At 41.8% G+C, this 26780-nt stretch overlaps 1 protein-coding gene across 2 annotated transcripts in view; it reads left to right on the top strand.

The window, feature by feature from the left end:
* The first annotated feature begins 18318 nt into the window (after positions 1-18318).
* Bves (blood vessel epicardial substance) overlaps positions 18319-26780 on the top strand; it is a 34843-nt gene continuing 26381 nt past the window's right edge. The window contains exons 1-3 of one of the 2 annotated variants that reach the window (XM_057762144.1): positions 18319-18668; positions 21696-21917; positions 24534-24658. In XM_057762144.1, the coding sequence (XP_057618127.1) occupies positions 21707-21917; positions 24534-24658 (336 nt within the window). In that variant the 5' untranslated portion in view covers positions 18319-18668; positions 21696-21706. The remainder of the gene's footprint in view (positions 18669-21695; positions 21918-24533; positions 24659-26780) is intronic. The other variant, XM_057762145.1, reaches the window with a different exon arrangement.

Consider the following 26780-nt stretch of genomic DNA (forward strand, 5'->3'; position numbering starts at 1 on the left):
TGGCATGATCTCCAAGTAGGGGTGCGCTGCTTAAGTGCTGCCCTTGAGCAGGTGAGAGAAGATGGGGTTCAGAGTCCTTAAACAGGACTGTGGCCATCACACAGACGGGAGGCAGAGTTGACGGAGCACAGCTGCGGGCAAGAGGGGTAGATGGTATAAGCATGACATTGTGCTTTCTCAGACACCTCCACGGTAAAGCCAGGAAGGGGCTGAGGAGAAGTGTGCACAGTGCATCTACTGTCAATGGGAGAGCATGGACAAAGGTCTGTGCACCAGTGTGAGTGAGTTATTGAATAAGGCAAGTACAGCATGAACTAGGAACAGCATGGGACGCTTTCCCCTCTGACCACAGCAGTTCTTAAGCAAAAAGACACCGTCAGACACCGCGGCAGCTGTCTTCTGGGGTGGTCACACCTTCACCGTGGCTCTGGGAGAAATTCGGGTCTCTGTGTCTTTAAGACTTGGTTGCAGTTAAGCAACAAATTAATTCCTACCTTACATTAATCCCAGGTAGTAATGTAATCCCTTAGTTCACACCAGGTAATAACTTAGCAGGAATTAATTATCAGCCAGCTTAATACCTAGGAAAGTCACCAAGAACAAAGTCACAATGTGATGGGAGCAGATCACACAGCAGGAAGAGTACCAATGTATAGGTGAGCTTTCAGAAAAAGTCTTAGGACACAAAAGGATGGTTAGAGGGAGAGAGGGACGATGCGGGGACCCTCACCGTCTCCACTGTCACAAAGGTTGGTACTGTACTAACATGGGTGCTGTGATCTAGCACATTCCTTCATTTACAGGTCATCTAACCTGATAAAAAGCAAAAACAAAAGACCCTACGGTGAGCCCCTTGTAATTACACTATGTATCTAATGGGAGATGTCTAGAAAACTCCATTTTACTATCTCAAAATACTCTGATCAGCCCAGATCAAAAGCAGAAATGGCTATCCCTGAAACTAGAGAATACCCCTGAATTGCCATCCTGTGGTGTGCAGAGAATTTAATTTCTATTAAAACTGTGTTGATTTTCACCTCGGCCTAATCGTCCCCAGTCTCTCATTGCTGTGCGTGCAGCAGGGTAAGAGGCCCGAGGTACACTCCCGTGCTAGAAACGCTTTGCGGTTCTGAACAGAAGACTGCCTATTCACAGATAAGTGGAGCCCTTCTTCAGAAAGCAATACGAATTTCAAATCAACAGAGCATTAAACAAGTTCAGGGGCTTACAAGCTAGAGACCCTTTGTGATCTCCCATGTCACAAGCTCAGAAAGCCGGTGCTTGTCAAGGGTTGACCCTGACTTTAAAGAATTGGTGTGACTGCCTTAAGATTTTTCTGCCCTTAGTTTTGTGACCAAGAGGGAAATGGAGAGATGGTGACACAAAATGAGCCCCCAAACACCCACACTGCACTCACAATGAAATTCCTGAGGCTACAGATCCATCTCACAGGCCTTTACTTTACTCCCATTCCCTGAAACAGATTTGACCATGTGCCCTGGACTCCATAGCCTTAGGAGCTTGCTCCCAAGATTACTCTACTGTGAAGAACAGCAAATGGGTCTCTGAGCACTTGTGCACTGGAGAAATATTCTCACGTCTCCAATGAAGGCTCCCTGAGCTTCCAGGGAGCGGTACCTGGTACACGACAGCAGTTCTGCCAACTGTCTATCTCATAACACAGGGAAATTCATGTGCTGTCCTCAGGACGAGTGCAAGGTGTATTAGGCTTACATAGCACACACTCAGAAGGGCAGAACCTATTGGACCAAGTACTCAAAACCATCCTCCATCTGTCCCTCCTTCCTTTTTCATTTCTGTTGAACCTTTTCTTGACAGGCGTAGTGGCTCATGCCTGCTATCCCAGAACTTGAGAGGCTGAGGAAAGAGAAGCACAATCTTCTGGTCAGCTACATAGGGGATTTCAAGCCAGCCTGAGCTATGGAGAGAGATCTTCCTACAGAACAACAACAATAACACACACACACATGGGGTAGGGAGAAGGTGGGGCAACACTACTTGAGGACATAGCTAAATGTTTGCCTAGAAAAATCCTAAATTCAATCTCTAGTCAAAAAAACAAAACAACATAAAATGCTCCTGGCTTAGCTAAGAAACGCCCTAAGACAAACAAAACACTACAAAAGATGAGGGACATGAAAAGTTTGGCTTGACCAAGGACATAAACCTTCATGTGGCACTAGACAATGTTTTCTAATGGGCTCCATGTTCCCACAGATTGTGAATTGTTTAAAATATTAAACTTCAGCTGGGAATAATGGTGCATGCCTTTGTTCCCAGCACTTAGGAAGCAGAGACAGAGGCAGGCAGATCTCCATGAGTTTGAGGCCAGCCTGGTCTATGTAGCAAGTTCCAGACCAGCCAGGGCTATACAGTGAGACCCTGTTTAAAAAATAACAACAAAAATTTCTCTAGAAATTAAGTTCAAAATAAACACTATTTTTATAAAAGATAGTTTTAGTATATTTTGAGTCCAATTGATTTTCTTTTTCATCCTACTAAAATGTAATACATGTGTAAGCACAAACAGATATAGATGTACTGCGATAGACTGAAAGCATACCGTTATGAAAAAATGCAGCAATCATACTTTTTATCATCCTATCCTACCAATAACCATTTTAATGACAGACTGTATATCTGATCCGAGCATAATCTGAAGTTTTATTATCATGCTAACATTGATCACCTTAAAAACCTACTATCTATATGGAAGACTGACAGAGAAGGTCAACAAAAGTACATGTAATTTCATTTGCTCGCTCCTTGGAAGAATCCCATTTTGTGTGTAGAGGTCAGAGAGGCTGGCTCACAGTAAATGGTAGCAATTGAGCCCAATTCTTCCAGTCCTTGCATTCTCCATAATCCTGTTTTCTTGACTTTGAGAACATTAAAATGTCCTCAATCTGAATTGAAGAAGAAATCAACGCCGAAATGCTAATTACACATCTTCCGAATTTATCAGTGATTGCCTAGGAGCGTTAGACAAGCAGGCGCCTTTCTCCTGGATCAGCTGCGGCAGCTAGCTCCAAGTCAAATCAGTCTGTAAGGAGAATCACGAAGAACGCTGCGGGTTGGCTATCCGTTGGTAGTCTAAAAGAGCACAGCCACTTTCTGTAAATTTGGGGTGGCCCGCTTTCATGGCAGATATTTCCACAGGTCATGTGAGGTATGTTTTCCCAGAAGCCTCCCTCATCTCACCCATCTGCCTTGCGTGCCGCCCATCACTCCCTATAAGGAAAAATTCATTCACTGTTCCGTGTGATTCTCAGTCCTTACTCTTCCCTGAAATAACACTTCATGCTCAATACAGTTTTGTGAGCTGAAGATTTTGCAAATAGAAGCTGGAGAGGGCTCCAAGACATGGCGGGCATTTTTGGTGCGACACAAGGGATTCCCAAGAAACAAGGTATTACAGAGATGGACGCTGGCTCCCTGGAGACAAAAGCCCAGCCAGTGCACGATTTCACATCTATTCTGAGAGGGGACCCTCCCTTAATGTCCTCCCTGAGACTCGAGGGAGCGGTACCTGGCACATGGCAGCAGCTTTGCCAACTATCTATCTCACAGAAGAAAAGCAATTGTAACTGCTCTTGCATCAAATCCTCCCCCAACTGATTTCAATGATGCAGTATCACTGGCAATTTCGGCATTAAGTAAAAACAGAGGACCCATGAAAATGCCACTTACCCGCCCCCCCCCCCTTGCTGAAACTGTTGGTAGTTTGAACAATACTTATTCCGGATATAGAGACCCAAAGAAGGAGTTCTTGCGTTCCAAGATGTCTCTGGTTGAAAACCTGAATACTGGTTTGCTTAGAGATGTTTTGTGTTGGAGATACTGAAAAATAAGCGTAGGCCTATTAAAATTTTTGAAGAGTATTTGAGTAACTCCAGAATGTGAGCAGTTGAGCACTTCCCTTGGGGTGGGGCTGAGAAAGGCCGACAAGACAAACGGAAAAGATACAGGATTTGAGTGGAAGGTCCCTGCCGACTATTAGCTGGTGCTTTCTGGCTGATTGCACCTAGGCTGCATTGTGTACAGTGGCCTTTGATTTGCCACTAAGGAACTCAGCATACTGGCACGCTTTCCGCCTAATGGCATCCCTATTAATGTTTTCAAACAGAAACAGGCAATGGAGAATTATGCAAATTCTTCTGTTTTAAATGATAATTAAACAGTGTAATTGCTTGCTGTATTTTTTTCCTAAAACGGGTAATTTGGGGGAAGCTCCTCTGCCTTCACATTAAACTAGGTTCTATGCTATTTTATTTATAACTAAAATTTTATGGCAAAAACTTGTCCCTAATTTAGTGTCTGGTACAGAGCAAATATGCTCCCTAAATTCTTATTTTAAGAAGTGAACTGAGAAGACACTAATCCAGCATGCACCATCGGCAAGCGCCTGTCTCCTAACCTGCCACTGACCTCTTCCACAGCTCACACCCTTTCCCCAGTGAGGGCAGAAAACATTTTACCCTGCTACTTAAAAGAAGTTCCCAGCTGGGTGTAGTGGCACACATCTTTGATTCCAGCACTTAGGAGGCAGAGGCAGAATCTCTGAGTTCGAAGGCTGCCTGGTTTACAGAATGAGTTCCAGGACAGCCAGAGCTTCACAGAGAAAGCCTGTATTGGAAAACCAAAAAAAGAAAAGAAAAGGAAGGAAGGAAGGAAGGAAGGAAGGAAGGAAGGAAGGAAGGAAGGAAGTTAGTTTACATTTTCTTCAACAACTGTTTGTAACGAATCCATTTTCGTTTCTCCCTTGATCAAGGTGTTCAGGATTGTTTATCAGTCCCTAGTTTCTCTTGGATCTGGTTTCTGGTGTTCTGGACTCGAACCTCAGAGTGTGGCCCTATGGCCCTACCTTTGGCTCTGACATGCAGAGATATGCATTCTTCCTTCACTGTAGACTGACCTTAGGCATTTCCTACCACATGACCACTGGAGGTGAATTAGTCAATGTACGAATAAATGAGTGGGTTCTGAAGGAATCTCGGGTTAGACACCTTCATCCCTTCATCTCTCCTTCCTCCTTGCACACCTTTATCATATTGTTCCTGCACTACCATTAATCACCTAGATGGGAGAATGGAGGAGAGGAAGAGTGGAGAATACGTGGGTAGGCAGAGGAGTGGGATGCCATAGTCAATGAGCAGGTACTATAATTCGGATGATCCAACGTGGAAGGACGTTAAGTTCCAATAGTTATTTTTTCCTTGTATTAGAAAATATTGTGACTGTATTTTAAACAAGTTGAATGGAAGGGCAGAAAGTGGCAATTCCACTATCATAAGCCATTGCTATTGACATGTTGGGTTTTTTCCCTATCTCATTCATAATAAAACACAACTTTTAAAAACTATGTGCTATTTCTTCAATGGAAAAATATGTATTATTTCTTCTATTGCAAGTACACTCAGTTTTTCGATCATCTGACAATTTGTTCCAATTGTATATGAATCACATACTAGTTATACTAGGTATGAAGGTTAAATTAGACAAACCCTGGCCTCCAGTACTTTACATGTTAGAAAAAGGAACAACACTGGAACCTAACTTTGTAAAAAGTAGCAAGTGACTGAGGCCATGAGAGACAGACAAACTGTTCTGGGGTAAGAAAACACCCGCAACGCCACTTTAAAAAAGTTAAGGAACATTTTAGGATGAAGGTATAGGCAAAAACTTTCTCAAAAGGACTCCAGATATTTAAGAAATAATTCCATGAACTGACCAATGAGACTTCATGGATTAAAATGCTTCTGCTCAGTAGAGTGGAGAGACAGGGTATGGAATTGGGGATGAAGGCGTCTTTGCCATCTATACACATCTGATGGGATTCATATCTGGAATCATAAAGAACTTCAAAAATTAAACACCAGAAAATATTAATAATAGGAAAATGAACAGTCCTGAAAGGAAAATACAAACGACCAATAAGCATTTGGAAATGTTCACTACCCTTAGCCACAAGGAGAGGCACATGAAGTCAATGATTTCATCTCACCCTGGTCTAATGGTAATAATCAAGAAAGCAATGACAACACACACTGATGAGACTGGGGTCATGATGTAGAACAGAGACACATTGCTGATGACACTATGAATTGTGCACCCAATGGAGGTCAGTGTGGAGGTACTACCCTATGGCCCAGATATTCCACTCCTGGAATCAGAGTGAGCACACCATAGAAATATTTACACAGCCATGTTTACTGCTGCACTGTTCACAACAGCCTAGATGCCAATCAGTGCATGAACGGATAAAGAAAATGTTTTAAATACACACACACACACACACACACACACACACACACACACACAGGAGTTTTATTCTACCACAAATAAGAATGAAATTTTGTCTCTTGTGGGAAAATGGGTAGAACTGGAGATCACCATATTAAGTGGAGTAAGCCAAACCCAGAAAAACAAAGATTACATAGTCTCACAAAGACAGAATATAAATATATATGTATATATGCAAAAGGAAGAAGGAGCTATTGAGGATGTTTTTGTTACTGTTGTATTGCTGAGTGGAGATACCATGACCAAGGTGCCATAGAAGAAAGCATTTAATTGAGGACTGCTTTACACTTTGCCTATTATCATCGTGGCAGCGAGCATGGCAGCAGGTAAGCAGACATGGTACTGCAGCAGTAACTGACAGCTCACATCTGATCTACAAGTAGGAGGTGGAGTGGGGAGGGAGAGGGAGAGGGCCTGGCATGGGCTTTTGAACCTCAGAGTCCACCCCCAGTGACACACCTCCTAATCCTTCCTAAAGAGTCCACCAACTGGGAACAAAGCATTCAAATATGGCTATGGAGCCAGTCTCATTCAAAGAGCTACAAAGGGGAATGAGGAGTATAAAGTGATGGGGGAATATGACATGTTTTTTCTTATTCACAATCTATGTTCAAACACACATATGTATACACACATGACATGAAAGCAGAAGTGCGTCTACTAGAGGGAAAGGGGACCATCAAGGGGGAAGAGAGGTGAAGATGAATAATGAGATCATGACTATTAGAAAGGTGCAAATGTGTGTATATGTGTATATGTAATGGAAATGTCATAATGAAATCCATTTTGCATATTAACTAAAAATTCTAAGATGTTAAAATATTTTAAGAAAACAAGTGAGAAACATATGCCAACATGCTAAATCATTCGTAGCCCAAGCACTGATGCCAAGTGATTAATAGCCATCTTTTCTACTGAGTTTTCCCATTCCCTATCCCATTTCCTAGCCATTCGAAGTGTTATTCATTAAACCAAGTCATTTAAAAACATCAAAACATCTGTGGGATTTCCTGGCACATTTAAGTGCTCTGGTGCTTTCAGATGCCAATTTCTTAACTCATAATATATTCATACACTTCTGGTGAGAGAAACTAGTGTAGCTGATATAAAGAATAGCTTTAAAAAGTCACAGTAGCAGTTAGAAGTGCCTAAGAATAGCTTTGTTTTGGGTTAGAAGGTTTCCTTACATTGCTTTCCCACACTTTAAACAGATTCAATTGCTCTTACATCTCCCATGCAAAGTGCAAACAGTTTTATTCTGCCGTGGAAGTGTATGAGGTTCTCCACAGTTTTCAAACAAAATGTCATTGTGCAGTTCTATATTGGGACAAATATGTTTGATCTGAGATTTAAAAATGTTTCATTTGTGTTTGTAATGCAAAATGATAAAACTGCTGGTATGTGGCTCATAAATATTTTATTGGGCTTTATGTATGCATTAAGCTTCAGAGGTGTCTTATTTTCATGAACTTATTACAGCAATTTAAGGAGTAATAATAATAAAAATTTTCATTTAAATAATTCATTTCCCTTGGGAAGTCCAGTGCTCTGGTTCATCAGTCCCTTCCACCATTTGCCCATCCTTCCGATGTGTTGCCTTGGGATTTGTTTCTAACCTCATGTTAATTACTTGACTAACTATTACCAGGCTTCACATTTGCCTCCAAAATCATATTTTGTGATCATTAATTCATGAGACAGGATGATATATAAAATCGAAGCCATATGTTTCCAAGACTTGCCTTCAGCACACACAGATTAAATCCTGAGTGTAGCTTCACTTACAATTAAATACTTACCAATCCATCAAATTAAGAAATGTTACTAAGAATCTCAAAGAAGTATTTTTCTACAATTAGTCATTTTCTTTATTTCTAACAACTGAACGCCTCATGTTCCTTATGAATATATTATTTACATGTTGAGAAAGAACGGTACCCTTAAAAGTCCCCCCCTTAAGGATTAAATGGTTGTTTAGTTTCTCTTTTCTGAAAGTATAGGTGCTTGGAGTCATAAGATGGCCACACACACACACACACACACTTCCCCAGGACCCAGAGGAAAAGAATGAAGGACAGAGATGTCGGCACTGGTTTGTCTGGACATTTACATTCATCCTTCTGAGGAAGCATTATCTGCCTGGGCCTCAGAGTAACTTTGTTTTGAAGATCTAACCATCCCCTGTGCCTCTGACCCTTGGACTTTTCTTTGGGAGCTGAGTGCAATTCATAGCCACTTCTCTGATCTTCCTTTGTAAACTAAATATTTAAAAAAGAGGGATCCTGTTTTGCCTGATTACTTCTAAAACAATTTCCTAAAGGGTTAGGAAGTCCTACACAATGCTTCATTAGTTTTGTTACTGCGAATATTTCAAACCAATAACTCACAGCTATCACTTCTGTTTTAGAAGGAAGATATGTGAGTAAGCAATAGGGTCGATCATCCTTCTAATGACATCCCTCTTGAACATTCCCTAAAAACGGAAGCAAGAACGTTTCTAAACTTATCTTACAAGGTCTGTAACACCTAATACCAAAACTAGATAAGAAAAAAAGCAGGGCTGGATAGATGGGCCATGTTGTGAGAACTTGCTACTCTTGTAGAGACCTGGGTTCTGTTCCCAGCTCACAAGCACCTACAGCTCCAGGTCCAAAGAATCTGGCCCTCTCCTCACCAATGTGAGCTTTTGAATACACACACATATAAATAAAAATAAATCTTAAAAAAGAAATTATTTATAACTATCTTTAAACATAGACCCTAGTAAACAAAATTCAACTATACATTAAAATGATGATGTACCACAATCAAGTGAGATTTATCCTTGGAAGGTGACAAGAATGGCTTAACCTGAAAATTGGCTAATGTGATACCACTCATTGAAAGAATGAACAGCAAAAAACAAAACAACACAAATTCTAGAGACAAATGAACAGAGTTAAGCATAGCTTTTTGGTAGCAGCATTTTCTCTGGTGGGCTCTGCTTGCTAGAAGTAAGCAGAGGAATGATTCCTTTAAGAGAGATCTTCCTGATTTAGCATTGACAGTGAAGGTTTCACAGCTTCTTTGGGGAGGGCTTCCTGGTTCATGATAATTGCATGGACAGCTCTGGCTCTTTCAGGAGGCTGAGCATTTAAATGGATCTATGAATAGCATGTTACAAATTGCTTAATGGTGACATAGACCCATGACCCTGAAGCTGGGACAGTATGCATAGCTCTCAAAAGCAGTGAGCATGCCTCTGCCATGTTGGACTGGGCAGAGCCACAGGCGGGGCCACAGAGTTGGTTCTAACCATGCCCACTTAGCATTTAAAAGAAAAAAGCACTCCTGGTCAAAAAGTAATTATAGATATGAATGCAATAAAGACAAATTCATATGGAAAATTCCTCTAAATGGGTCATAGTGTTAGATAAATGTATGTAGGCTTGAAAGATAGAGGAAAAGAGTATAGGCATATAAAAAAGTAAAGTCTTTAAAGAGACAGTACAGACAGTCATAGATTACAGGAGTAAAGTAAAATAAGCAGGGGGCTGGAGAGATGGCTCAGAGGTTAAGAGCACTGCCTGCTCTTCCAAAGGTCCTGAGTAAAATAAGCATGTAAGGACAGAATATACACAGAGAGTCTAGATTATATATATTATTGTTTTCTGTCATTTTTTTGACTGCGAATGAGCTAAGTACAGAGAGACATTTTATTGTACAGGCTGCTAAGCTAAGCAAACATATATATTTTAAAGGTATCCTGACTTCAAAATTTGGGTCTACGGATATGTTGCTTTGGAAAAGAGGTTCTGTTTTTGTTTCGGCAGAAGATGAGAACCTATGGATTCCTTCTAGGCTAACATGGTTTGATCAAACAAAACCCTGTTGCAGGGAGCTGCTTGTTCATCCCAGCTGCCCAGAACTGAAATAATCACACAGAAATTTTATTAATTAAAACACTGCTTGGCCCATCAGCTCTAACTTCTTATTGTCTAACACATCTTAATTTAACCCATCTCCATTAATCTGTGTATCGCCACATGTCAATGACTTACCAGCAAGATTCTAACTGGTGTCCATCTCAGGCAGAAGATCCATGGCTTCTCCTGACTCCACCCTTCTTTCTCCCAGCATTCACTTCTGTCTTCCCTGGCTACCCAAGCTCTGCCCTATCAACAGGCCAATGCAGTTTTCTTTATTCATTAATGGTAATTACAGCACACAGAGGGGATTCCCACATCAAAACCACCTAAAGCAATGGCCCAGATGGTCCAAAATCCATGACAGCTTTGGGACTGCTGGCTGAGATAGACCTACCATACAGGATACCTCATGAAAGATCTGATTAACAGTACCCCCAATCAGCAGAAAGTAGTCTCGAGAACAACACCCAAATTCCCTAAATGATTGTTTATAATATTTGTTTATATTTAAACGGGAATATGATATAAAAATGAATACTTTGCATTTGTATGGATCTTGGCTTATTGATACAAATTTAAGGTCAATTTTGTTATATGTATATTTCTGCTCTTGGATAAGGTATTGTGTTTGTACAGCTCATTTAAAAATATAATATATAGTTAAGAAACACAGATTAATAGATAATCATCTATAATAGTCAAGATTATAGTCATATTAGTTAGGTTTTCTAGATGTATAGAGATTTATTTCAAATCTGTATGTATTCTTCAAACCTTTCAAAGACTTAGAGAATATGACATTTAATGTTTTAAAAACTTAGAACTTTTCATGACAACAATACACATCTGCTCCTGGTATCACCCATCTACTTCAAGAGGATGATGGGCATTAAAGAAGTTCCTTATGGAGTTTGTTAGTCATTTGGGCAAGAAACTGTTCTTGCCTGGACTGTTTGATGTTATGATGTATGAACTGGACATGTAGGACCCACAGAAAAATGACTGCTGAACTTGCCTAAAGAAAGTGAGACAATCCTTCAGGGTTTTTGTTTCATGAAAGAGTCTGCCAGACATTCTACAGAATAGAAGAAAGTAACTGCCAATCTGCCAATAGAGGCAAAACAGTCTTTCAAATTTTCTGCTTCGTGGAAAAGTCTGCTGGATACTATGGGCCTGCAGGCTGAAGATGGATGCCCCAATGTTACAGAAGAACTCTGGGTGTCTGTCAATTCTAGAGTTTTGGAAGTTGCTTACAATGCACTTCCTGTTTACTTAGGTACTATTATATCCTTCTGGAGTCTTTGGTGGAGTTGAAGAAAGATAGTGATAATTATAAAAGATAGATTAGATATAAAACTTTAAACTCACAAAGATAGGATACATGATAGAGTATTTTCCTTAATTTGCCAAATGTAAATGAACTAAATATTTTAACAATTATTCTTGCTTGATAACTTTTGTTGTATGTAATCTTGCTATATTAAAGTTAAAACCTTTCTTTTTAATTAGACAGAAAAGGGGAGGTGATGTGGGATTCACCTCTGTATTCTGTGAATATGTTTTATTACCATTGGTTAATAAAGAAGCTGCTTGCAGTCTATGGCAGTACAGAATAGAGCAAGGTGGGAATTCCGAGTAGAGATAGGGGAGAAAAAAGATAGAGTCAAGGAGATGCCATGTAGCTGCCAAAGGATACAGACACCCCGGAACCTTGCCAGTAAACCACATGCCCTGTAGTAAAATACAAAATAATATAAATGGGCTAATTTAAGATTTATGAATTAATTAATAAGGAGCCTGAGCTAATAGGTCAAGTAGTTTCTTAATTAATACAGTTTCTGTGTGATTATTTTGGGTCTGGGAAGTCAAGAAATGAACAAGTAGCATCCTATTACAACAGGCCACCTGGAAGCTTAATATAGCAAATACACTTGCAATAACAGATTTAATAAAATATTTTGCAATAAGTTTAACCAAGGAAGTGAAGCAGAATGAAACCCACACACATTGACAGAACTGATGAAAGAACTGGAAGAAGGCATTAGAAATGGAAAGGTATTCCATGTTCACAAATCGGAAGTACCTTGTTTAGCCATCATTAGAGAAACTTCCTCCTGCAGCAGATGGGAACAAATACAGACACCCACAGCCAAGACATTACATAGAGAATGAGAGATTTTTGGAACACGAAGGCCAAAATGAGAGGTCTCTATCAAATCCCTCACCAAAGAGCGGGATGGAGGACACCGCAGAGGGGATGGAGGACACCAAGGTAACAATGCTTTCCAGCAACCTGAACAAACCTCATGTGAACTCCGAGACTGCATCAGCATGCATAGGACCTACACGGGTTTTACTAGGACCTCTGTACTTATATCATGACTTTCAGTTTGGTGTTTTTATGAGATGCCTGAGTGTGTGAATGAGTGGGTCTTGGATTCTTGTGCCTTTTCTTGAGCTCTTTGACTTGTGTTTGCCTTGGCCAACTTAATGTGATGATTTTTGTTTTATCCTACTATATTTTATTGTGCTATATTTTTTAAATGAATGAATGAATGAAAAACCTATGCACTAGGATAAAGGTTAACGACTGAACTGCCATTTATACTTGCTGGGAGAGGAGAAATCAGTTTTTACCCAATGGAGTGACACTGAGAATATCAACCACTTCAGGACAGGCCTTATGTCCAGGAGTAGTTGATGATCATATAATGGATTCCATAGGGTTTGTGTGTGTGTGTGTGTGTGTGTGTGTGTGTGTGCTTTTATTTGGTTATAGTTTGGAGCTTGTTTTGGTGTTTGCTTTTTGGTTGATGTTTTATTTTCTCTTGGTTTTGGAGTTTGTTGTATTTTTTGTTTGTTTTTGAGAAAGAATTTAAAGTTGTGTGGGTAGGAATGGGGAGAAGTTCTGGAAAGACTTGGGGGAGGGGAAGAATATGACCAAAATATACTTAAAATTGTTTAAAATAATAAAAATATAAAAAGTCCATGCTACCTGTTTTAGTTATGGTTTCTAGTGCTGATGAGACACCATGATCACAGAAACTTTTATAAAGGAAAACATCCAATTGAGTGATTTACAGTTTCAGAGGTTTAGTCTATTATCATTATGGTGGAACACAGTGACATGTAGGCAGACATAGTGCTAGAGAAGGAGCTGAGAGTTAATGCATCCTGATCTGTAGGCAACAGGAAGTGGTCTGTCTCACTGGGGGTAGCTTGAGCCTAGGAGACCTCAAAGTCCAACCCCACAGCAACACATTTCCTCCAGCAAGGCCATAACTTCTTCAACACTGCCATACCTCCTAATAATAGTGCCACTCCCTACGAGACCATGAGAGCCAAGGCCATTAAAATTACCACACTACCCAAAGTATATATCAATTTAAATGAATTTATACCGAAATTCTAATAGCAGTTTTTATAGAAATAAACAAAAACATAGAAAATGTGTAGGGAACCACAAAAAACCCCCCAAATGGTCCTGAGAAACAAAGCTAGAAGATCTTACCTGAGGATTTCAAATTTTGTTATAAAGCAACAGTAGTCAAAACTATTAGACTGGTATAAAACAGGACCCAAAGACCATTGAACACAACAGAAGGCTCAGAGGTAAACTCATGTATATATAGCTATCTCATATTGGATAAGAGCATCAAAAATGGTAGGAGCTGGAGAGATGGCTCAGTGGTTAAGAGCACTGCCTGCTCTTCCTAAGGATCCAGCTTCCAGCACCCACATAGTAGCCCACAACTGCCTGTAACTCCATCCAGTTCCAGGAGATCAAATGCCTTCTTCTGGCCTCCATGGATACCAGACACATATATGGTGAATTGATATACATTCAGGCAAAACACCCATACACATAAAATAATGATAAATAATAAAGATGAAATAACTTTTTAGAAGATATGTACGTTGGCAGAGTGTGGTAGAGTGCACACGTCTATCGGCCCAGCACTGAGGAGCAGCGGCAGGAGGGGCAGAAGTCCAAAGTCATCCTCAGCTGCCTAATGATTCCAAGGCCAACTTGGACTACACAAGATCATGTTTTAAAAACATAAAACAGAAAAGAAAGGTGGGAGCCAAAATTATTAGCACAGTTATGGTTTTACATCTGGAGCTCTTGTTTTGAATTTTATAGTCACCATTCATGTATCTTTGATAAGAAATAGAAATACAGTAAGATAATAAATTATGATTTAAATCTGTAGGAGGGCTATACTGAGGAAATGAGGGTTTTTTTTTTGTTTTGTTTCAACCTTCTCTTTCGAACACAGAGTGAAATCTGAGATTCCTAGAACTCAAATCATGTTATAATAATTCAGTGTTCTTCATAATGTATGAAATTCACATGATTGTAACACTGGGAGGATCACTATCCGAGGGTCCAAGTGGCCTGTAACAGGTGGTTCTCTTAGAGCCTCAAAAGCCATTATGTGGATCTTTTACTAATTTTTAGTTATAAAAGCAGCATATGATTATTGTGGGAAATTTGAAAGAAGCAAATGCAGAATGAGGCTTAGTGAAGAAACATGACGGATAAAGGAAATGGCACAGGGGAAGGAGAAAACAACCCATCAGGTCTGGCTCTGAGAAAGGGAAATGTCAGCGTGGGTGGTCAGACCGGCAAGATGACTGATATTGTCCTGACACACTGTTGCCACCTGCCCTTTCCACTTCCTGTTTTACATCTTTCTGCAGGAGGCAGTGTAGTTAAAGGGAGGGTGGGGTAGAATTTGTGTCCAAGAGTACAGGCTCTGGAATCAGACTGCCTGGTTCACATCCTGGTTCAGCGTCTCAATAAACTGTGCAACCCTAAGAAGCTCACGCAGCTTGTTACTGCAATTTCCTACCTATAAAAAGATAAGAATAGAAAACCACTGATTATAGCAACTGGCCCAAAGTATAATCTGTATCAGGAGTCAGTATACTTTTTCTGTAGAGCCAAATAATAAATAACTAGGTCTTGTTACTGCTGTTCAAAACTGCCGTTGAAGTACAAAAAAAGCTATGAAAATCAACATGACTGTCTTCCAATAAAATTTAATTCACTGAATTTAAATTCCATAGAATCTTCACAGATCATGAAATGATTTCAGATCTTTTTTCAACCTTTGAAAAACAACAATAAAATGTATTAGCTTATAGGCTGTAAAACAATCGTGGGCTAGGCCTCTGGGCCATGGTCTGCTAACCACTGCCCTGGATATTCAGTAGGCATTTCTATGATGCCTGGAATATCTTTCTGTATGTTTTCATGCTTCTGTGGGTGTGCTCACTGATGTTCATGCACACACAAGGCCTGAGGTTGACCTCAGGAATCTCTCTCCAGCCTAATACCTATTAGCTTCTGAGTGGAGGGCACCTGTACCTACATGGTGCATAGATAGACCAAAGCAAACACACACACACACACACACACACACACACACACACACACACACACACACAATACTGGGAGCAAACCTAGAGCTCCCCCATATGGCCTGTCTCACTAGATGGCTTGTTCTGGGAATCCCCATCTCTTGTCTTCTGATGGTAGAATTAGAAGGGGCATCCTCCAGGGGCTTGCCTGGGTTTTAGGAATCGGAATTTGATTTTATCACTTTCACAGCAAAGCACTTTAATGGCCAAGCTATCATCTCCCTGTAGCAAGCTTTCCTGAACCACCAAACCCCAGATCATGACAAGGAGACTTATCAATAACTATGAATGCTCAGCCTTAGCTTAGGTTTGTTTATAGCAAGCTTTAAGAAAAAAACTTAAATTAATGTATTTCCATTGATCTACGTGCGCCCCAAGGCTTGTTTACCTCATCTACATAGTGTCTATCCTGCTTTCCTGCTTCCTCTGTGCCTGGCTAGCTGACCCCAGCTGGCTGGGCAATAGCTGGCTGGCTCACCTTTTCTTTCTGCCTGCCAGTCCTGACTATCCCTCCTCTGCCTTAGTATTGGCCATTCAGCTTTTTGTTAGACCAATCAGGTGCCTTAGGCAGGCAAGATGAAACAGCAACATACAATTAAACAAATGTAGTATAAACAAATGCAACACATCTTCACATAGATAAATAAACATCCTATTCCACAACATTTCTTCAGTCCTATGAATTATTTTAAAAGTCATCTATAACAAGAATGTTACACTGTTCTAAAATTTACTCACTCTTCCAGGGTTAGAATGGAAGCTATTTTCCAGTTCTCTATGAGCTATCCTCCAATAAACAAACAGTAAAATCTTTGTACGAGGAAGCAGACACCTACACTTCAAATATATTTAACTGTGGCAACCAAAATGGCAGACAGAACAGCTAGAAACTAACAGATTGAATAAGTAGCAGTGAAAACTAATAACAGATAGACAAAATTAAACAGACAATACATAGTAGTGCACAGAGGATTTACATCAATACCATTCTAAGGCTTTTGCAAGTATGTTGAAATTCAATCCTCAACATAGCCCTGGAGGGCTGGAGATGTGCTTAGTTAGAAAAGTCCCTGCTGCACAAGCATGAGGACAGAAGTTCAATTCCCCCAAACCCATGTAAAAAAGTTGGGTGTCGACAGGTGGTGGTGAGTCACACCTCTAATCCCTGGAGGCAGAGGTAGTTGGATCTCTGAGTTCAGGGCTAGCCTAGTCTATGGGTGAGTTCCAGGACAGTTAGAACAAAGCAAAGAAATCCTATCTCCGAAGAGAGGGGGGGGGGAGGGAGGGAGGGAGGGAGAGACAGAGAGACAGAGAGACAGAGAGACAGAGGGAGAGAGAATATGTCCATGTGTGGTGTAATTCCAGCACTGGGAGATTGGGACAGGCAGGTTCCTTGAGGCTCAGTGGCCCGCCAAACTAGCCCAATAAGGGACCTCAGGAAATGAGAGACAGTGTCTGGAAAGACAAGGATTAAGGTCCCTAGGGAATGACAACCTAGGGTTGACCTCTGGCCTCCACAGGCTCCAGCACATACACTCATGCAGAGAGGAAGAATGGAGAGACTACAAGAGTGGGAATGGGGATGAGGGTGTGATCTGGAGAGAGAGATTTGAGTGCAAATTCAGCTTGCAGCTGACTGAAGGAGGAAAATCTCCCCAGCGGTCCCCCCCTTCCACCCTGTTTAAGACCTTGTTTTCCTCCTGTTCCCCGTGGGAACACTGGCATAACAGATTTCACGTTATTGCGTCCTGCTTTGCGGGACTGAAAATTCAGGGTGTCACGAGGGTGAAGCGCTTTACTACTGATCCATCTCCTCTTAAAGGGTTCAATAAGGCTGGGGATCAAGCCAAGTCATGAACAGAGAGAGACCTTTGGGGACCGCTGGAGAGCAATCTAGAACAGACTTTACTCTGAAACAGCAGGCTGCGCCTGCCTATTAGGGAGCCAGTACCAACGTGCACCTCGGGGGGACTCTAATGCACCTTTACACAACGCGATCTGTTTTGTACTTTGATCACACAGGACTTTCTTCTCAAATAGCGGGTGCAAATTCTGTCAAACAGAGGAGTCATGGTGGGAAACCCATGCCCATTCTACTTCCCTATCCATCCTATACCCCCCACCCCACGGACTTTTCATGACTGTAATCTTTCTGCATTTCTTACCAAGAACCGTTGACCACTATAAATACTGATTGGAGCAAACGTCCATATCCCATTTATTTATTTTAAATTTCTGGTCCGAAATCTAGGTGGCAAAATCAAGTAGAGCTCGGCTCACGGGAGAGGCCCCGCCTCACCTCGGGCGTGGGAATTTCGGATAAGCACTAAAGCGCACTTCTTTGAAATCAAGCCCAGTGGCTGGAGGGGAGGTCCCTGGGGACCCCGCGTCCCCCTAGGCTGCCAGGTGTCGCCGCGCAACAGCTCCCTGAGTCTTGGGCAGCTCTTCGCGGGCGGGAACGAGGGTCTGTCCAGGTCCCCTGCCCTCTTCTGCGGGGGGGCGATGCGCGTGCGCGCCTCTCCACTCATGTCCAAACAAGGAAGCGCGGGAGGCGGGCGGGCGGGCGCGCGCACGCGGCCGGTCGGGGCGGCGGGTCTGCGGGGCGCGGGGCTCCGCCCGTGGGGCAACCTCCGGCGGCGCGTGCGCCGTGCGCCCCAGCCTGCCGCCGCGATGCCTATTTTAGTCAAAGCGGCCGCGAGCGGGGAGCTGGCCCGGGCCGCGCCGCCTAGGGACCCTCCGCGAGCCCGTCGAGCCGCCGCTCCCCGCCGCCGCCGCCGCCGTCGCAAACTTGGTGCGCGCCGCCCGCTCCCGCCACCGGGACGCCCCAGGTAAGGGACCCGAGCGCCGGCTCACGCGGGAAAGTTGGGCCCCGAGCGACCGAGCAAGTTGCCGCGCGCGCCCACTCCGCGCCGTCCTTGCAGCCGCCCTTCGCTCGCCCGTGCCCCGGGGCCCTCGGCCGACGGAGCAGGGTCGCCGAGCTGCGGACGCTGACACCGTTCCCCGAGCGAGGTGAGCGAGCCCCCGGGTGGCGTGCAGATGGCCGGGAGCCACGGGGCCTCGCCCCTGGCGCGCGCCCTCCTTAGAGAAACGGGAGGTTGCCGGACTGATCCCCTAAACGGGAGGCTACAGAGGGAAAACATAGCCACGGTATGCCGCTGGCCGCCTGAGGGGCGCACAGTGAATTACGTCTACTCGCAAGGCTTTTTTTACTTCTTGCTGTTCATCTTCACTTTTTTTCCCCTGTAATTTGGTCAAGGTTTAATGTTAGCTTCCTCATTCAGCATTTTAGAACTGCAAACGCCTATTTGAAAACGAATAGATGGGCCCGATTTTCCTACAGTAAGTAATTTAAGGAATTAGACTTTAGGGATCTGATGAGAAAGATAATGTTTTGATTTAGTCAAAATTAATCTGACAGTATACAAATTCACTCACCGATCTAACCTTCTTCATTAGACCCATCATTCATTCTCCGTATAAGGCATGTCACTGTTGGCCATTTAAACCCATTAAGTAGTGATTAAGCCCAAACCCGTTAGATTCATCATTGAATATAAAAAAATAACTGATTTTGAAAGACAGTAAACACTTTCATGGGTGTATTTCATAATAAGACACTATAGTGTGTATTTTTTTATTTATTTTTTATTTTTTTGGTTTTTCGAGACAGCGTTTCTCTGTAGCTTTGGTGCCTGTCCCAGAACTAGCTCTTGTAGACCAGGCTGGCCTCGAACTCACAGAGATCTGCCTGCCTCTGCCTCCCGAGTGCTGGGATTAAAGGCGTGCGCCACCACCGCCCGGCTATAATGTGTATTTTTATATACCTGCAGCTGCGTCTATAATTTGTTTATCTTTAATAAAGTGTAACACATCAACATATGTTTTACAGCAATCCTACGTTTAAAACTGGTTTTTAGGGCTGGTGAGAGAGCCCAGCCTTCGGAAACATGAGGTGTATACCCAGCACCCACGTGGTGGAAGGGGAGATTCTCCAGCAGTCCGCCCCTCGGAAATGAATAAATACACGTAATACATTTTAATGGTTATTAATATTTTCTTGAGGCAGATTATAGATTCCTCGTCAATTTTCTTTCTCCAGAAGTTTAAACTTTTAATCCTACATTTAGAACCCCAAGGACCAGAAAGTGAACTAAGTGGATTAGGAGGCAACACAGGTGACATATGAGAAGTTTGTGTAGATTAATTTAGTACATAAATCTGTTTTAGAACATCAAAACTCGAAGGAGGTTTTAAGGCCATGTAGTCTGGCTGTCTCTGGTCTAAGGGAAAACAGACTGAGGAGGGAAGCAGCATTCCCTGGCTTAGGTGGCTCCCTGGTGGCTTGTGGGATGGACACTGACTCCGACTCAGCCTCAGGAAAGTATGAGTGAAATGGTTTTTCTGTTTCGTCCCATAGGGCTCGTCCTCGGTGACAGCATGGATAGAGGCATTGGAAGGTGTAGGTCCTTCTGTACCATCCCTGCCTCCCACAGGCATTGGGTAGCTATAGCAAGCAGGAGGCAGGAAAGGCACTCATACTTCAGGTCTTGGAACCAGCCCTGGTTATTATGAGTCCCCCATTATAATAAACTTATTTTTAAAAGACTTTTGGAAAGTAGTTAAATTCTCATTTTTTTTTCTTTTTTGCAGAAAATCAGTAATTAAGTTCACTTACTATTTGTGAACTGCTTGGGGTGGATGTGTAGTGGTAGATGCTCCCTTGACAGCATCTTTAAAACCCCGTGTTTGATGCTCAGCACCACAAAACAAATGTCACAAAAGTAAACGTTCACTCACTTCGTTCATATTTATAAATTTGTTTATAATCTTAAGATGTATAAAATTTATCCACATATACTTCCTTGTCTAATATCTTTTAGATGTCCACACATACCACTTAAAGTCTTCACTATGTTAAAAATGTGAATTTCTTTATTTCGAAAGATGTATATATTACTCAATTAAAGTTAAAGATATTTTGGGTCTTCATTTGACTTTTAAAAGTGAAATAGATTCACTCATGTCTTCTGTAAACTTTCACAGTTTTTGTCAAAGACAAATTTGTGTAATTAATAATGAAGGGTTTTTTTTGTGCATGTGGAGCAGGGACCAATATACATACATACATACACACACACACACACACACACACACACACACACACACATATATGGATATGTGTATATACAGGACAGAGTGTTAGTTTCTGTTGTTTTATATAAATGCATGTAAAATGTATATTTAAAATGAAATGTATTTGCTATGGTGCTTAATATTAAATATCCTTCTGTATATTTATGAATCTTCCAAAATATATGTTGTACATTTACTACTTTCTAATTTGTGAGATGTTACCAACTAGAATTATTTGAGGAATAAAAATAGAGACTTAAGTTGGAGAATAAACGAAACTTTGAATGCTATTTAAATTCATTATATGTGTATATGTATTAGTAAAGTATATGATTATTATTATTATACTGTGATAGGTATGTGGCAGTGATTTAACAATGGCACAGAATAGAGCCCTCTACATATTTTAAGCTTCTAAGGAATAAATATGAGGGTGTTCACTTTTTAAAGGTTCAGAAAACCAGTTTTTTATTTGTTTGTTTTTTCTGTTTTTTCCTGTGCCTGGCTTCAGCATCCAGTGTGAATGGTTTGAAGACTATTAAGCCATTGTAAATGCTGTGACCCGTGGATGTGGGAGTTAGTCTTGTACACATGCTGATTCTCACCCTCTTCAGTGTGTTGTGTATTCATGTCTAAACACACGCGTGTGGGCATGTGCGAGCATATGTTGGGATAGTTGTGCCCTCTCTGAGATGTTTCCTGTCAACAAAAGGCAAATGGAGGGTCATCATGACAGATACAGAAAAGGACATTCTTACTTGTGACAGGACATGTACTTGATAAGTATTGGAAGACTCTGTTGGCCAGCATGTAATTTGTAAAAATAATTTTGTCATGTTGCCTGTCATAGGCATGATAAAATGAAGTTTCTGTTTACAACTGACTGTTTATTTGTCTTTATAGGACCTTTCACCATGAATTACACGGAGTCCAGCCCATTGGCAGGTTCTGCCTTGGCCATGGGAAGCGTCACACCCGTGCCTTCCAATGAGACCACTTGTGAGAACTGGAGAGAGGTCCATCATCTGGTGTTTCATGTCGCAAACATTTGTTTAGCCATTGGTTTGGTGATTCCAACCACTCTTCACCTCCACATGATACTGCTTAGAGGGATGTTGTCTATAGGTGAGACACCCTGGGCTTTGGAGAACTGCGCAGCTGCCGCCAGGTGGATTTTGTATTGGGAGCTTAGAGAGTCCTTTCTGGCTGGGTATATAGCATAGAAGAACATAAGTGTGTTATCCGCTCAGCGGTCTGTCCACCAGCTTTGAACCCACTCAGCAGTCTGCCCACCAGCTTAGAACACGGGTCTCCGCACAGCCATTGTCTCCCTTTCTTAACTGGAAGCGGTGTATGCTTTTCTATACTGTGCAGGTGCTGCAAGTCAGAAAATCCATTCACGTGCAAGGATATGGATGTTACAGTGTGTGACTCCGGTCCTAATTCCACTGCTTGCTAACTGTGTAGCTTGAGAAAATGATTTTACTTTTCTGTCACTCCACTTTCCCCTTGTACCAAAGAAAGATACAAATAAAACTACCTTGTAGGATTACTGTGAGGATTAAGTAAATGCCTGATAGGATAGTGCCTGGCACGGAGGAGAAGTGTTATCTCTACCAGTATGATCTGAAAAGATACTTGCTATACCCAGTGAAATGATATTGAGAACAAAATCAATTCCCACATGCAGTAATTCAAGGATAGCATTTATAGAACATGTATAAAATATGAATATTTGTGACCCTATTAACTGATGAAGTTTAGTCACATCAAAATATTGAAAGAATAAAGTTACTATTTTATCTAGTGATTATTGACAACTTCTTTATATGATCTCTCTCCTTGATTATCCACATATTTAGGTGCATTTCTGACACTTGTAATGCATCAGACAAAGATTAAAGAAGGCAGTATCCACCATTGTGAAAACAGATGGGCAGTCACAGTGTGAGGGTCAGATGAACACTGCAGGTTTATACCCAGAGCTCAGGGCAGACAGAGGTGGCAGGCCCAGTGGTCATGCAAGGCAGGGTATCGTATGACAGTGCAGCTGGCTTTGGAAAAATGACCATGTTTCTCTTCAGTGTGAGCATGGAGTAACCTGGTGAAGAGCCCAGAAGAGAAGTCACAGCATAGCACAAAAGGATACTATCTTTTTGTGTCTGAATATTCAAAAGATGACCAGAAGAGACAGAGAGGATAGCTAGGAGCCAGCTGTTGGGATTTTGGGGACCGTGTTTGCTAAGGTAGGAATTGCAGAGGCAGGTTGTTCGATGGAGGGAACACATAATCCAGATTACAAATACTAAAACAAGAGTTCTGGACGTAAAACATACCAGAATGTATCTTTTAGCCCAGCACTTTTGTCTATAAAAAGGAAACTGAGGCCCAGAAAGTAAAGGGATGAGATTTATTTGGATGTCCCTCTGTGATGAAGTCCAGCATTTACACATGTCTGACTTTTAATGTGAAAAATTAGCTTTCATGTGCACGTGAATCTATAAATTCATATCAAAGTGATCATTTAAGCTAAAACTATGTTATATACTTTCTTTCCGTTATAAAATTACAAAATAAGGATATTTTATATAAGGCAAGAGAATTGATAAGAAACATACAGGAAGAAGCCATTTGATAAATGGATAATCACTAAGGGAAAATTTGGGTCAGTAAAATATTTGCTCTTGCCTGGGGATCTCACTCATTTGGTACAGGACTTACCCCGATTGCAGGAAGCCCTGGGTGAGGTCCCCAGTGTCTCATCAATTAGGCATAGTAGAGCGCCGGCACTCAGGAGGTAGGATCAGAAAATCAGTGACATCCTCAGCCACACTGAGAGCTCAAATCCTGCCTGAGCTACATGAAACCTTATCTCAAAACACCACAGTAAATAAAATATTTGAGTTCACCCCTAATCATGATTGCAAAATAAAAGGCAGTATGTAATTCCTTATCAGAATATGAGGTTTAAAAAAAGTGTGTTTGTGGTGGGGAGGTAGGAATAGGATCTCACTCTATAGACCAGGTTGGCCTTAAAGTCACAAAGAGATCTGCCTGCCTCTGCCTCTGCCTCCCAAAATTAAAGGTGTGGGCCCCTGTGCCCAGAGATGGATTCCAGACTTTATAACATTGACAACGCAGTACTGTTGTTTCTAACAAGTAGGGCTTGCAAGTTTGTAGAAACCTTTTGGAAAACATTTCTTTGTGTTCTCTGAAGCTGTGGCGTTCATTCTTTTATTTCACCTTTAGCTCCAGCATAAGTTAACCATCATAAATGGAGAATTATTTCCTATATTAGGTTGTGTTTGTTACTTACCAAAAACTATACCCTCAAATGGGTGTGGTGGTGTGCACCTGTGATAGAGAGGTAGAAAGATGTGGAGTTAAGGATAGCCTGGGCTACAAAGGGAGACACTGTCTCAGAAAATATAAGAGCTAGGGCTAGGGATGTTCGCAGTTATGAGAGTACTGTCTGCACTTCCACACTTCAGGTGGTACCCTGCAAAATGGAATATAGGGAAACGAGAATGAGAACTGAAGATGTGGAGGGTGTGATGGTGTGTTAGTGTGGTGTTTGTGTTGGGGGTGGTGGAGGCGTGGGAATCTTTTTTTCAGTAATAGGATGAAAATAGTATTCAGCGTAAGTACTTCTAAATCTGTTTGGTTCTAGGCAGAGGATTGTACTAAGCTGTTTGTGAATTTGTTATGAGTGTCTAACATGCCGCCTCTGTTATTCAACAGGATGTACCCTTTATGTAGTCTGGGCCACTCTCTACCGATGTGCCTTGGATATAATGATCTGGAACTCTGTGTTCTTGGGTATCAATATTTTGCATCTTTCATATCTTTTGTACAAGAAAAGACCGGTAATTACTAATTTTTTTTAATAAGAGCGTGACTTTAAATATGAAAGCTTTTAAAAAGTGCTTCATTCAGACTTGCAAGTGAGCAGCTGACAGCCTTACTCCCTCTTGCATATTAAGAATATTGAGCTTTCTGAGTAAATGCTTGAGAGAAAAGCGTTTGAAATCTGTGAAATTTGTTTAACAAATGAATTTTCCAAACTTTGACTCGCTAGAGCATGAACACATGACTAATACTGTCTTTTTTTAGGCGTATATTATGTGATTATTTCCTGGCCTGCTGGTACTCAGTCATCATTTGGGAAGATCTTGCTTAATTATAGAACTACTGATAAGCAACTTTCATTTCATACTAATGATTTGAAGATAGTTCATTCAATTTTCTTAGTATAATGGCTGTTATTTTTCCTGGGTCTAAAATATTCATGTAATGAAATCAGCACTTTTGGTGGATATTTGCCAGAATATTCATACTTTTTATTATCAACTCTGGCTTCACTTACTATGTCATCTTAATAAGCCCAAGGCAGAACTAGAGCAAGCTTAAGAGCAGTGGCACACGCCGGTGATCCCAGCACTTAGGAGTGGGTGGAGTGACAGTTCAAGGCCAGCCTGGTCCAAGAGTGAGTCTGAAGTCAGCTTGGAGCTGTGAATGAGGTTCCGAAGGAAGGAAAAGAAGCAAGCAAAACAAAACATACCCTCCAAGAATATAAAAAAACAAAGTAGAAACCAGCAGGGTTCATAGAAATCATTCTATACATGGTCACAGACAGTCCTAAGTGCAAGCATTCAGTCACCCAAGGCTATAATGCTCATCTTAGCTCTGTATTTAACATAGAAAACTGTTAGGAAATAGCGCATTTCACACACAAATATAGACAGTATACATTGTGGGCACTCCGCTCCTCCATCCCCTACCCACACACAGCCGCTCAGTTTGGGCTTCTCATCTGTATTGGTCAGGTGTTTTCTTGCACTAGGCTGCGTGATGAATGAGACCTCAGCGATGCCTTTCTTCTCGCCCACCTTACCTGTTGACTGGCAGCACTGAATCTAGCTTATGTTTTAGGGTCTCTGCTAAAGTGGGAAGTTCTCTTTGGACTGCATTCTCATGGCAGAGGGGACCGAGCAGAGGTTGGAGAAATGTCAGTCTGCTCAAGGGGCTGGAAGGTGGTGTGGTGGCTAAGAGCGCTGGCTGCTCTTGCAGAGCTTAGTTCCTCAGCCACATAGTGGCTCACAGGCATCTGTAACTCCCATACCAGGGGACTTAATGCACTAATCACACATACTGCAGACCAATTACCCACACCCCAAATTAAAATTAAAAAGCAAGCAAGCAAAAAAAAAAGTTTCTTTAAAAAAAAATCTGTGTCACTTCTGCTCATTATTTCATTGGTCAAAGCTGCTGCATGGCCAAGCCTGCTAATGTTGGAGGTAGGGCAGAGTAATTCTCTTTTGGGACAGCAGACAGTTGGGAACAATAGTATATAGTCCAGCCCACTAACTGTGCACACTGAATATGTGCAGAGAAACTTGATGAACAGATGCTTCCAAAGAAGAGAATTCAGACAATGTCACGAAGAAACCGCATCTTCAGCTGAGGTGTAAAGGGAGGCCAGGGCATGGACAGGTTTTACTGGATTGTAACAGGTCCTTTGTTCATCATTTTGCCGTGGTAGATCCTGTGTGGGCTGGAAGTTGGACAGACTTGCTCGAGCTGTGGAGTAGAGGAGGTAGAAGCTCTGATAATGAAGATGACAGTCCTTAATAACAGAACCTTTCCTGGAAACCCAAATCCACAGTCCCTGAGTTGCCGATGTGATTAAAGCACCAGAAAGAGCATCTAGCATCTGGGCTCTTGTTTTATTTTTCTCTTTATCATTTAAATAAATAAAGATGATTCTTCATCAAAAGGAAACGGGGACAGACTAGAGTGACATCAGGTAGGAGCAGCTTTTGAACTGTAGCTCTGTAGCTTCAGGTCTCATCTGAGCTTTCACCGGGACAGAGTTCATTCACAGTGCAGTAGAGTCTTCCATGCACCCAATTATCCTGGCTGCCAGACATTGCATGCTGGGTCTCAGCGACTGAAGGGTGATTAGGACAGTCGCTGCACTGCTGTCGT

The sequence above is a fragment of the Chionomys nivalis genome, chromosome 2 (assembly GCF_950005125.1).
Source record: "Chionomys nivalis chromosome 2, mChiNiv1.1, whole genome shotgun sequence".
NCBI lineage: Eukaryota > Metazoa > Chordata > Mammalia > Rodentia > Cricetidae > Chionomys > Chionomys nivalis.